Here is a 13,572-nt window from a genome sequence, read left to right as displayed (position 1 = left end):
TGCTATACCGAAATATGCGACGTTAATATGAAGCAGAATTTAATTGCAAAGGAGAACGAAAATGTCACTTGGGTCTTGGTTTGAGAGACGACGCAGCTCTAACGGGATTTATGCTAGAAATTTTGCTAGGGATTTATGCTAGAAAGAAAACAACGTGGGCACAGCGACAGGCTGTAGCCGAGTTCGTGCGCCCGTTCTATCAAAACAGTTGTCAGTAAAGTGGTCACTGCAGAGCCTGCTGCCTGGGGATGGAGAGCTAGTTACACGGGCACAGTTAACCACGGTTAAGCAAACCGCGGTTAGGCAATACCACAGTTTGCTGCGTTACACGACAGACGAAACTGCGGTTACGTCGCTAACCATGGTTAGCGCAAACTGAGCTTGGCACCTCAGTTCGGTCACGCTAACCGCACTTTCTGCAGCCGCAGTGCTCAAAATCGCACAATTCAGTTCGGACGCAAGTGGCGGCGCATCAGCGGAGGCGAAAACGAAAAATCACCTGGCGTTCGGAAGAGACAAAGGTTCTCAAATAGCGGGCGCCCAAAAGCTGTCCCCAAGACGCGCTTACGTTCTTTGCATCGCTCTCGCAATCAGCGCGACTGCCCGTCAGCAGCGGCTCGTTTCCCGATCCGCCGGATCAACTACGACAAACGCCGCGCTAAATTTGTAAATTCCGCGCGTCGTCCGCCAAAAATGGATATAGCAGGCAATCTTGAAGCGTTTTCAGCGCACGGAAACGATCGGCGCGCGCGTCGGCCGTGCCTGTAAACACGCCGGCGCGCTTGCCCGCACGGCACTGCTTGCGGCCTGAACCGCCCCAGACCACGGCAGCAACAGCTTATCGCATCGCCGCTCTTCGAAATCAATCTGATCGCGGAAAATAACTTCCGCATTCGAGAAAATGGATGTTTATGCGGTAACAAATTGCGCTATGGATTGTAATTCGCAGTTGTAGAGATAGCGGTGGTCAAATATCTACCGCGATGCTAAGATGAAAGTTCCCAACACCGAACAGACCTAAGCAAACCAAGCCGGTTGCGAGCTGTTGGGAAGCCCCTCTTCTCGCCGCGCACGAGTGCGTTGCGTTTGTGTCAGAAGCGAATGCTTTAACGATATTTCTTTTTGTCTACACTGCTTCTCTTTTTTTTATCGTGAAGTTAAAAGTGTGGTAACTTTTTTTGTAGCGCTCATAATCAAGTGACTGCGGTTACCAAACTTGCAATTTCGCGTGCAACATCCAAAACCGCAGTTGGCGATAACCGCGGTTAAAGTTTAGTAACCACGGTTAAACATAACTGCGGTTACTTTCGCCGTGTAACTAGGGTATAAGTTTGCCACCCAACGCCGGTATAAATCCGGCTTAGAGCGAGGGAATCTGCGTAACAAGAGCCCCAGCTTAAAAACGACACTGATATGACATTTGCGTTTCGCTGCGTATCACGCACGTCGTTCAGAATATTGTAATACTTCCAAGTAGAACGTCTTTCTAGACGACTTCTCTGGTCTGCTTGTGCAGTTGACGGCGCAACAAGCAGGCATTTTTGGCGGAATGCGTGCGAAACCAGCCCATGCGTAGCATGCGCTATGCTGGAACGGCCTGACTTCCGGGACGAGCGCTCAACTTCCGGCGGCCGTGCGCCGGACAGCTCGAAGCGCCATCCAGCAACTCTGGTGGAGATCAGTGGAGGGAAGGCTTGCGCGACGTCGACAGTGAAGAATCAGTTGAAAAGGAAACGCGGCACGACGATAATGCGCGGTTTTTGATTTATGATTTCACAGCTAATACTCATCGCTTTAACAAAATTCTTGCGGAAGGAGATCGCTAATACATTGCTTTATTTGGTTACATGTACAGGTCCGCGCAGAAGTAAACGGAGCACGGGAGCTGTGGCCGAACTGCATCGCTGCGCCGCGTATGGGCGCCGACGGGAACCATGGAGCGCTGGTCAAAGAGTGTGTTCGCAGTGCCCCCGCTGCCCTATCTGATATGTTTAATCGCCGCTCTGCTGACGTGTCATGCTCGGCGAGACTGTATTCAAAAGCAGCGCGGGGCTATAGAGCGGCGCTGCTTGCATTGCCGCTCGCAGGCATCTGCGGCGAACGCATCCGCTGCTTATGAGCTGGACGAAGCTGCGCGCGCCCAAAAACGTTCCTTGTTGCGCGCTCTAAAGGGCGGCATAAAATTGTAGGCCGCTGTGGTTTGGCATAGCATGTCATTGCGATATAATTAATTTTAAGCCGGCAATAAAATTGCAGAAACCTATTTTACTGCCTTCAAGCTTTCTTTCTAGTCTAGCCATGTACAGCATGAACAGCAATGGCGACAGAGGACAACCCTGCTTTAAACCTCTATTTGTGACTACCGGTTCCATGCACTTTTGGTCCTCCCAGGTAATTTGCACCTCGCTCTCATTGTAAATTCCCTGCAACAGCTGTATAAAGTCCTGGCCTAATCCCTCCCGCTCAAGTATGCTCCATAGAAGTTCTCTATCTACGTTGTCGTAGGCTCCCTTTATATCGAGAAATGCTATTCATAGTGGTCTCTCCTGAGCCATTGACGCCTCTATGCATTAGGGTAGGACAAATAAATTGTCCTGTAAGCGCCTGTCTCGTCTGAATCTATGTTGTAGTTCCCCCAGTATGCCGTTCCCTTCTATCCACGCCTGTAGTTCCTCTTATGGCTTGCATTGCCAGCCTGTATGCCACTGAGGTAACTGTAATACGCCTGCACGAATCGGCATCAGCCCTGTCTTCTTTACCTTTATATATCATCTTCATCCCACTCTTACGCCAATTGTCCGGTACTTGCTTAGTTTCTATCACTTTTTCAATTGTCCGAATCAGTTGTGCCCAATTGCTTTTTGTGCCCAGTAGGTTTACCAGCCGTATAGGAATTTCATCCGTCCCTGTTGCCGAATCAGCTGGAACATTTTCTTGGGATTTTTTCCAGTTTAGATTTTCCAGCTTTAGCTCTATCTGTATGGACCTCAGTTGCCCCACTCTCTAAATGCTGTAGTCCTCTCTCCGTTCTTCTGAACTTCTCTTGTATCATTGCGCGTATGTGAAATACCGCCTCTTCCCCTTTTAGTACCTGGCCTTCACCGTTTATGACATGACGTTGTACTTTTCTGGTCTTTTTCCTCCGTTCCTTTACACGGTTCTAAAACTTTCTCGGCATGCCTTTATCCTTTGCCCGTATATTCGAAACCCATCGCTCACTTTCTCGTTTAAGGTTTTGCTGTACAAGTTTTTTGTACTTCCAGCATATTTAGGACGTACCAATTCGACTTAGAAGTTATTTCCTCTGCTTTCATTCCCACTCGCTTGGCCTCCCTGTGCTATCTCGATGCTTGCTGTCTTTGTTTATAGCTTCCTTGATTTCTTTGTTCCACCAGCTTCTGGGTTTTCTTTTTCCTTTCCAGTAGTTGCGTTCTTTCGCGTTCCTCATCTTTCTTTGAATGCAACCAATCAGTTCGCTGTATTCCCAATCTGTCGTACGTTGTCTCTCTGTTTCCGTCTCCAGGCTTTTGACAATATTAGCCATTTACTGATCGTTTAATTTCAAGTCGTGCACCACCGTTTTCGGGTTTTGACCTTCCATTTTTCCAAAAGTCAAATTTATTCGTTTATGGTCACTTCCAAGCTGTGGGCACCTATTTCATCTATTTCCATTAGACTCAATTAACCTTTCATACACTCCTTCTGAAAGGAAGCTGTAGTGTATACTGGACTGCTTTTCCCCTCGTTCTTAAGTAATTTGTCGCTCACATTTATTCTCTGTTTACTACAATGAGATTATGTTCTTCACACATATCTAGTATGAGTTTGCCGTTGCGGTCTGTGTATCCGTCCAGGTTCTCAATGTGGGCATTCATGTCTCCCACTAGAATCACCTCTCCCGGCTGTCTTAACAGATCGAAGTCCCCCTTAATGCAGCCTACCAGTTTTTCATTCTTCTGTCTAACCTCACTATCATCCCCTGACCACAGATAATAGACTCGCAACAGCGTTTCTCTTCCCGCTATTGTGCCCTTAACCCACATATGTTCTTCGCAGTTTTCCTTTACTCTGTGCCAATTGGCTCCCTGATGAATAAGCATGCCGACCCCTCCCCCTTTCCTAGTACCTACGGTTCTGTTACAGCCTTGCCATATATATTCATGCATTGCGGCTCAGCCTTAGGCTAAGGCCGCCACCTCGCGGGAGGGAATAGGAGTTACCAAAATTACAACTCTCCGCCTGGCTCCGCGCCGAATGGGACAGCCGGAGCTCGCAACGGCACGCCGGCGGCAGCCGATCGCGGAGGCCATGGCGGGGCACGGCCGGGCTGGAGGAGCGGCGGGCGGGCACTTTCATACGGCCTGCGCTTCGGGTATAGTTCCCACCTTTCACCGCCGCTAGTTCGTAGCGCTGCGGACCAACCCTCGCCGGTTGACCTACAGCACGGGCGGGGTAGAGCGGCGGCGCGCGCGCATTTGCCACTGCCCTAGCCCTGCCGTGGCTACACGTGATACCTCTCCGTGTAAATTTACATGTGCGTCATTAAAATAGGTGACTCGTTCCCTCCTTCTCAATTTTTGTTCTAATAGGGTCAAACAGCCTAACATTCTCACTCGGAAGCGCCTAATCAAAAAATTGAAAGAAACATTTTAACTCGGGGCACATGAAGAAAAATATGCGAGGCCTTCATATCTTAGCGACTGTATTATATGAAAATGGTGAGGAAAGCAATAAATGCGGCATTTTCCGTGACGGAAATATCAGTTATTTTTTCCTTTTGGATGATGCCTTGGTTTGCACAAGCACATGGCACGACCAATGACGCGAATAATTTCCCGCCGAGGGAGATACGGTTATCCTTAGCTAAACGTGTTTCTGCTGCTCACGCTCCGGTCGGGCTGAACGGACCGCTGGCAGCAAGCGCACTGTCAAAAACATACAGCTAAAACTCTTAATCATGCAACTGAAGTGCACAACGAGTTTTCTTTTTGGTGAGATATAGCAGCGAAGGCATTCATTGGTACCGGTGATATTCGGCGGCAGATCCAAAACACGTGCGGCAAGCGTTGTCGGCTCGCTCGGCCAGAGGCGATGCGCCGACTAAGAAAAAAGAGGGTTGCGAGGGTAGAGGGTTGGTTTGAAGCGCCCTCGCTCTGTCAAGAATCTGGTGTATCGTTTCCTTGTTGGGTGTGCAGGCCGTATGAAAGTGCGCGCTCACCGCTCCTCCAGTCTGGCCGTGGGCGGGGGGGCTTGTTTACCGTTAGTCAACCTAGATGGCGCCACAATACCGCGGCGTGCCGTTTGCTGCCTTTTTTTTTTACTGTAGTTGCACGTGGTTTGTTTTTGTTAAGGTAGAAAACAATCGTTTCGTGTAACATGGTGTTCGCTCGACAAATATGGTTACGTGAGACACCGTCGCTTACGCCAATCGGCCAGTGTCGTCTGAGACAACCCCACAGCGCCGCAGTGCTGTGCAGCTAAAACAGCAGCGTGCGCAGTACCAACAGCTGTAGCACGTATCGGTACTTCTACAATTACGTGTACTCTCGCAACTTAAGCTGTTCCCCACTCTCCCCTGAATTCTTACTGCCACAAAAAGAATTTGCCCTAAATGTAAGCGCAAATAGCTCGTTCGGCGAGCCTATAACCCCTGTTTAATTTGCGTTGCATTTTGCCGGCCGCAGCCAATGGCACAGCTGCACATAATACATCATAGGTTCTATTGCGCGAAATGAGCTAGTGGGTCACATGGTCATTCCTTTTTTTCCCTAATTATAGCGTATTTGAGCGAAGTTTACGTTAAAAGTGGTGTCAGTATGATACTATGATTCTAACGAGGCAGTCTTTCGAATGAACAAAACTTGTGTTTTTTCTGCGCTGCCCCTTCAAGGGTACAGTCGCGTGCGACTTCAAGGTAATCGCGCGAACTTGGACCTATGAAGACGATAACACCCCCGCGCGGCATTTTCGGCGCGCCTGGGACCTAGTTTATTCATTCTTCTCTCCTTCAGTCGCTGTTTCTTCAAGCAGTCATCAATCCCGCGGCTAGTAAACCACCCTTTCAGCTTTGTGGTGATTTTATGCGGCTGCCATCCCGTGTGCGCTGTCTTTTTGGGTATTGTGAGTTGCGATGGCGGCCATTGTTATAAATGCCCAGTGTTTTCTGACGATGTGTTTGTGCACACCTTTCAAAAAGTGCTGTCACTTGTAACGCCTCTGTGCTATCTTTCACAGCTTTACATAAAATTTTAGTGCCATCTCGTTTTGTTGTAATTATGCACCAATTAAAATTTTCGCCTTGTTGCGTAAAGGAACGAATACTGCATTACAAATACCAGGACAAGTCAAGCTGAAAAAATGCCCCGATGAGTATACCTCGAAGAGCGACGAGAAATAATTACGCTTAGCCAAGTTTTGCCTCAGCGAGAAATTGCAAGGAAGATTAACTGCCCGCAGAAGACAGTAAACCGAATCTTACAGGCCAGGACAATCGTTAGGAGGATGCGCCGTATCAAAGGAGGCGAGGAAGACCACTCAAGTAGAGGCTGACGAAAATGAGAGCTCGGGCTGTGCATCAGCTTTTGCCCCATCAGGCGTCGTCTTAACGCCCCCGGGCTAAAAAGCTAGGTGGCAGCAAGAAAGCCGTCCTTGCCATCAACGCATCGGCAGAAGCGGCTAGAGTTTCCAAGCGACCACGAAAATTGGACCACGGATGAGTGGCAATAAGTAATCTTCAGCACTGAATCTACGTCCACATCATGCTGGTACCGGCGACCTCGTGTTTGTAGAGTCCCCTGTTCACGGTAAGGTCAGTGCACGTGTGCGTGGATGAATAAATAATAACTGTTTCATCGCCTTTGTTGCAGCTACGAGGTGGGCAACATTCCCAACGTAGCAGCAAGCGGTCGATTCTCCGTGAACGTCTGGAGAGCCGTAAGGCATGCGATGGTCCCCTCCATCGGAGTCCCGGACACCTAGCGGCGGTGAATAACATCGGGCCTCCTCGATTATCCCGGACGGCTCGTTTTATTTTCAATACGATGGTTTCCGTGTCCACACACCACCAGTGCAACATGACTCAAATACCACTGGGGTCACGCAGCTAAAGTGGCCCCAAAAAGCCCCGACATGACCATAATCGAGAATGTTCGGGGATTAATGGGGGCAAATTTGGCTCGGTGCAACGTCGACAACGTTAATGTAGACACTTTTGGCGGCAGTGGAAGCAGAAGGAAATCGTCCCCGACAGGACCCCGACTTGGTGCATTCATTATACGCTTCCCTGTCACGCAGAGTTGAGCAGCTGAAGCAAAACATGGTTGGTGCGACCACGTTTTAAGAGCGACACCTTATTGTTCTATGTTGTGAACCCTAAATTCTGCCCTCATAAAATTGCTTACCGAGCCCAAAAGAATCCCACAAACATTTTGTTAACATTTTATAAGATATTTCTATCGAGTTTCTATTACAAATTGGCCACCGCCTCTTATTAAAAGTCTATAGAGACAAGTCAATAGACCCTACCGGCTTTCAATGTACTTATGAGTTTGGAATTTTATTGACCTTTTATGAAATTTACCTTCATTAGCTTTCTTAAAAGTATTATTGAGTATGGTCGTAACATCTTGTTGCGTGTAAGCCAGGTTTCCATACAGTTTCTGACGGGTTTTTATGAAATTTAACTGAATTAAATTTCTATTATATTATTTTTGTGGCCAGTCATAACGTCCTGTTGCATATAAGCTAAGTTTGAATAGAGTTTCTGGTGAGGCTTTGGTTAAATTTATGTCAATTCGCTATATATAAAATTCCTATTGAGTATATAGTCGTAATATCATGTTGCCTGTGAGTCACGTTTTCAGAAAAGTTTAAGAGTGGAGCTTTTATGGGGTTCGGACTCTCCGGCAGTGATTTCCGTCACCCCAGGCGCCACCGCTCCCAACTGCTCCCAAGACGAAGTGACGGGACGTCCATCGCGCGATCTCGGTTCACGCGGCAGAGCACGCGGCGGAGCAGGCGCCGCAATAACACCCCACATATCTGCAACGATAAACTACCAGACCTCCGTGGGTTGTCTATAGAAACGCAATACAGAGTCTATTGAAACTTAACATAATTGAGCAGCGGGTTCCTGATAAGAAGTTTATTGCCTGTCTAATGACAACAGTCCACAAATTAGAACTTTGACCCCATAGAAAGGCAATACAGTGTTAAAACTGAGTATTTTGAAGGTAATAAAATGCTTGTTGCATTTTTGCAATAAAAAGTTCATTGATTTTATATTGGCCGCAATTTTTACGTTGGAGTTTTGGTGCACTCTATAGAACCGCAGTATGAAATATATAAAACTCAGTGTCTTGAAGGCAATAACACGTTGGTTGAGTTTGTGCAATGAAAAGTTTGTTGAATTTCTAACGGGCACAGTCGATAAGCAATGAGTTTTAATTGACTTTTTATCGACTCTAGGGAAACGCAATAGGGGGTCAATTAAAACTCAACGTGAAATTTCATGAGGGAAGCCTAATTCCTTACCGCATCAGTATTAGGCTACAAAAACAAATGTATTTGTTTTTGTTGTGTTCATTTTTTTTTCGCTTGTTATATTTCTCGGGCATGCTCGGCAAATCGCAATAAACAGTTGTGCCTTTTTACCTCCCCTTTGGGTTGGCTCGCCATGCGGTAAGCCACATGTGCGCACGCGTGCGATCGTCTGTTCTGATACCAGTAGGATGAAGGGATTACTTGTGTTGCCGCGGGAGTAATGGCTGCTTGAACACACAGCGACCGAAGGAGGGAAGGTGCAAACCTGGAACCAGGCGCACTAAAACAAGCCGCGCGAGGGCGTTGTCGTGGTCACTCGACGCTCACGCGATTACCTTCAAGTCGCACGCGACTGTAAAGCTGTGTACCGGGTGACTATCTAGATGGGTGCTGCGGCGGGAACCAAATCCCGGACGTCGTCGCTGGAACGGTTTGTATACAGTCAGGATCAATTTGAAGGCTATCGCTGGAGCACCGAGCAAGCAAGACCAGAACGCCGTTCTGTGGCACTTTTTTTCATTCGCGAAGATGAGATTATGTTGCCCTCCCTCACCCCTTGGCTGTTGCATAGAATTCTCTCACACCCTTCAGCAAAGGCCGACTGCCGCAGTTTTTTTTTTTTCATTCCTTTTGGAGACGTATCCGCGTTTTGTCCCTCGGCAACCTGATAACACCGAAGATACCTCGGCATTGCGGCAGTGCGGAAGCAAATTACAATTTCTTTTTGATACACAACAATGCCCCGGCATGCCGGCATAGTTACCCTGGGAAGGCTGCGTATCAGTGTGAAGTATGTCGATGACAAGAGAAAAGGATAAAGAAAAAAAAAACGAGCGTGTCCTTTATCGTTTTTGACGGCAGTGCGCCCACTGCCTGGAACAACCATTGGAGAAGCAAACCTAGCATAGGGCCCTATTCTCGACTGCACAAATTGCCGGCAATTCAGGCAATTTTCCGGAAGTCTTTTTTGATTGGCTTTCAATTGTGGTCACGTGCTTGCGGTTGACAAAGTGGTTGTGTGTGCTGTCGTCATTATGACGTTTCATGTCGTCTACGGACACCAGTTCTAAAGTTTGCCTTATTTCTCGTTACTAAAGGCGCATAATTCTTGGCCGGCAATGAAAAACCAGACTAAATGCAGCGGACATGACAACGTAAGCCTGTCTTTGCTATTCAACAACAATACTGCTTGTAATACACACCCCCTCTGTGATTGGCTGAGAAGGCGTGACGTAATTTAAACAGTTGGCGGGAACGATTACGTCATGCATTGGTAACTTCAGCCTGCGTAAAAGTTACGTAATGCTACGTAACAGCTTGAAAATGGCGGCTATTTTTGTTGCAAAATACAAGCAAAATAGGGCACAATATTGCCCCGGCTTACGGCACCGTGAAATGTGCGGCAATTTGCAGCAGGCGTAGTTTCGCATGCGCGCTGTTTATAGCATGTTTCCTACCGAAACAAATTATAGTTTCAACTGCTTCCAAGTCAGCGATCATGCAACATACATATAACATGCAGTATTTTGCTTTTATGTTTGGCAATGAAATACAAATTATTTGTTTGGCGTAACCGCAACATAAGAGGGCAGTACAAGCCTCTCCATGACAAAGAGAACCCAATGCATGGCATTTGTTCATACTTGTCCTAGTAAGCTGTTGGGTCACATGATCGAACTCAAGAGAAAAATAACAATGAAAAGTGACTATTTAGTTCATCACAGCGCCGATTGCAGTCGAGCTTGACGAATGAGTGAATCGGCGACATCGGTGCGCTCCGCGGTTATCAGGCGTAACGCTTCGCTGCTCTTATGTGTCATAGAAGCGATGGTCGCGGCCGTCTTTTTCTGTGATCACGCCATAAACTTGTAACAGCAGCAGACGATGGCGTGACGGCGGTGGCGGCAGGGAAGGTGATAACGCAACAAAGCTTGCATTGAAGCAGAGAGCTCAGCTATGTTAATAAAAGCGATTGAAATAAATAAATAGATACGGTAAAAAAAATTGTCATGTTCTTTAGCTCGACATCCGCCTTTCGCTCGCTTTTGGATCAACGTTACTCGATCGCCTTGTGGTGTGGCGCCAAATTTGACCTCCAGAAATGTGTTTTTCTTGTCAACCTCAGCTATCGTCTTAATTTTTATAGTACATGCCAAGTGTTTTTATATCTTTCTTGCACAATATTTGATACCTTGGTAGCGATCTTTATGAGTGACTCGTCAAATTACACTGCATGTCGTCATAGCTATAGGTGCAGCACGTCACTGATTGCTTACGTCGTGCTTACGCAAAAAAACATGGGCGAAATGCCGGCAATTTGTGCAGTCGAGAATAGGGCCCATAATCTCGTTGTGGCTGATGCTAAAAAGTCACGCGAAGGCGCTGTCGTCGCGATCGGTCGGCGCTCCCGCGATAACCTTCAAATTGATTACGTTCCGAGCACAGGAGAATTGGACAGAGTTTGCGGCGCTCGAGTGACTTGTACAGTGATGAGCAATTCAAAACGAACCCCGGAGTGCATGGGCAAAGATACCGCTGCCGTCACCTGGCAGCGGCCGTGGAAAACGCACGGACATGCGCAGTTGATTGATTGATTGTAGGTTTAACGCGCCGACGCAACGCAGGTGATGAGGCGCGCCGTAGTGAGGGCTCCGGATTAATTTGACCACCTGGGGATCTTTAACGTGCGCCGAAATCTCGTACACACGGGCGTTTTTGCTTTTCGCCTCCATCAGAAACGGACATGCGCAGTTGAGATGTCGGGTGCGAGGCTGCGTGTCCCACTGCGATATGTCGCTCTCTCCTCGCTCGCATGCTTGCCTTGTCGCCATGCCGCAAGGGCGCTGCAAGCACTGGAAGTACCAGCGCTGCTGCAGCTGAAGGTGTTGGTCACATTGAGAGCAATGCGGCGCGTATTTGCTTGCAGCGGCGGCCAGTGCTTGCGTGGGAAACGCGTGCACGCTCTCGTAAGGCATGCTGTTGAGCTCATCATGCTTTCTTGAAGAAAACAATCGCACAGATATGGAGCCAAAATAAATGCATGCCGCCTAACTTCTGATGGCGCTGCATTGTTTTGCGTTCGTGGTCCAGTGGCTCCACAATCCAACGATGAACTGGCCGCTATAGGAATGCGCCTTTGTTTAACGGAGTCATGGCTGAATCATTTCACTGCGTTGGTGCTAGTAGCAAACAATAGATATACCAACAGAATTCATCTCCGATGATATAAATTAACTGCAAGCATTGTGTGGTTTGGGAAAATTACTGGCAGAACTCTAATAGTAACAAAATTAGGAAGATAGGCAGGTCCAACCATTCTATAGGCCAGTTGCCCTTGCGCAACAATTTTGGTGGTCTGCTTTTTTCGTTTTTTTTTTGTTTTTTTTTTTTGCAGCCCCCTCAGTGCTTGTATAAATATGCGGAGCGGGCAGCACTGAGCTTGGTTTGGGAGTGACCCAGGTGTCCATCGTTACTTGCTCAAGTTACTGAACCCCGCATGCAAAGCTATGTCGGCAATGTGACGCCGGCACACACGGCGAGCAGGCGCTCATGTAAGCCGAGCACACAGTGACAGCAGACACTTACTTGCGCCGTACCGCTAACAATTCTTTCAGCGCTCTTGCGGCATGGCGAGAAGGCAAGGATGCGAGCGAGCAGAGGGCAACAACACGTCGCAGTGGGACACGCAGCCCCGCTCCCGGCATCACAACTGCGCATGTCCGTGCGTTTTTCACGGCCGCTGCCAGGTGACGGCACCGGTATCTTCGGCCATGCGCTCCGCGGTTCGTATTTGAATTGTTCATGACTGTATGCACTTCAAGCTGGCGTATTACTGCAGTTTGGAGTTTTTTTTTATTTGTTACTCATGCATCCAGTTGCTCTAATGTAAGGAGTTGTATATAAAGCCTTCGTTTCCCTTTATCAGATCCAAACGCCTCGAGTTCGTCAATCGCTGAAAACTTGAACACCATCGCCCTCCAGAGCCTTCTGACCAATCACCCCAGAAAGGGCGATTAGGCTCCTGACCGGCAGATGACTACGAGAAAATGAACACCGCATCCTTACTGCCCTCTCTACCACAGAAGAGTGCGCTCAGTTGCGGGGCTTTGCATGCCCGCCAAGTTGTCCCTATGCATGTTAACAAAGACGTGCCACGCTGATTGTGCAGCAAAGTTTTCTGCTTTTCACGGCAGCCAAAACCAAACCTCGCCACGATCTGACTGAACGCACTTCTTTCCAACTGCTACACGACGACATGAAGTAATAAGGGCGTACCTGTGCAGACAGCTGGCGAGGCCTAGCCACCTCTCGCTTTGATCGCTCCTCTCTTGCTGCCCCGAGTTGACGTTGGCTTGCTGGCGCGTTCTCCTGCCGAGACTCTTTCGGCTTGGCTCCGGCGTCGGATGGGCGGGCTGCGGTTGCCATCGATGCCACCGTCCGTTAACCCGGGCGTGGGCAAACAATGGGAGTGGATTTCAGAATGGGCGGGTCACCTTTCACTGTCACATGCACTGTGCACTATCACGTGGCATGTGGCGCGCGTGCGTAACATCTACTCAATATGTAGAGGCGGGGACTTAATATTGCAGACCACGCGAGCGCGTGGCAAAAGCCACCGATGCGCACTCTGGAGGTCCGGCGCCTGTTGTCAAGACGGGCGCGGCGCGCATGCGCGTCCTGTTTTGCTCGCAGGCACGCAGATTTTCTCGCTTCCTGCAGCGGTGCTGAGATCTTCACTGAAGCACCGCAGAGCGACGCCTTTGTAGCATTCCTTTCAATCCGATGGCACATTTGGGGCATAATGGGACGATTGAACCGGCTTTGGCGCAAGTGCTCCTCGCGTTCAGATAAACACTTGCGCGAAATGTTTCGTTTGTTTGTTTTGTGCTTTATGGTTTATAGACGATGAGTCTAGCGGCTTGCGAACGGCGTCACCGAATGAAGCGTGTACGAAGCACCATCACGGGGTGCCACGCTAGGGACAACGAATGCCAGTGATATGAATCGCGAACCTTTGTTCATCTTGTTTAC

The 13,572-nt window shown here is 48.5% G+C and overlaps 1 protein-coding gene across 1 annotated transcript in view; it reads right to left on the bottom strand.

The window, feature by feature from the left end:
- The window catches only part of LOC144164803 (uncharacterized), an 89,754-nt gene extending 76,637 nt beyond the window's left edge, over positions 1-13,117 (bottom strand). The window contains exon 1 of the mRNA XM_077695070.1: positions 12,817-13,117. Within this exon, the coding sequence (XP_077551196.1) occupies positions 12,817-12,966 (150 nt within the window). The 5' untranslated portion in view covers positions 12,967-13,117. The remainder of the gene's footprint in view (positions 1-12,816) is intronic.
- Positions 13,118-13,572: the final 455 nt, after the last annotated feature.

This window comes from Haemaphysalis longicornis, unplaced genomic scaffold (genome assembly GCF_048455015.1).
Source record: "Haemaphysalis longicornis isolate Haplotype H1 unplaced genomic scaffold, Haemaphysalis longicornis Haplotype H1 scaffold_1, whole genome shotgun sequence".
Lineage (NCBI taxonomy): Eukaryota > Metazoa > Arthropoda > Arachnida > Ixodida > Ixodidae > Haemaphysalis > Haemaphysalis longicornis.
The sequence above is the reverse complement of the archived record's forward strand: the minus strand, read 5'-3'. Positions and strand labels throughout refer to the sequence as shown.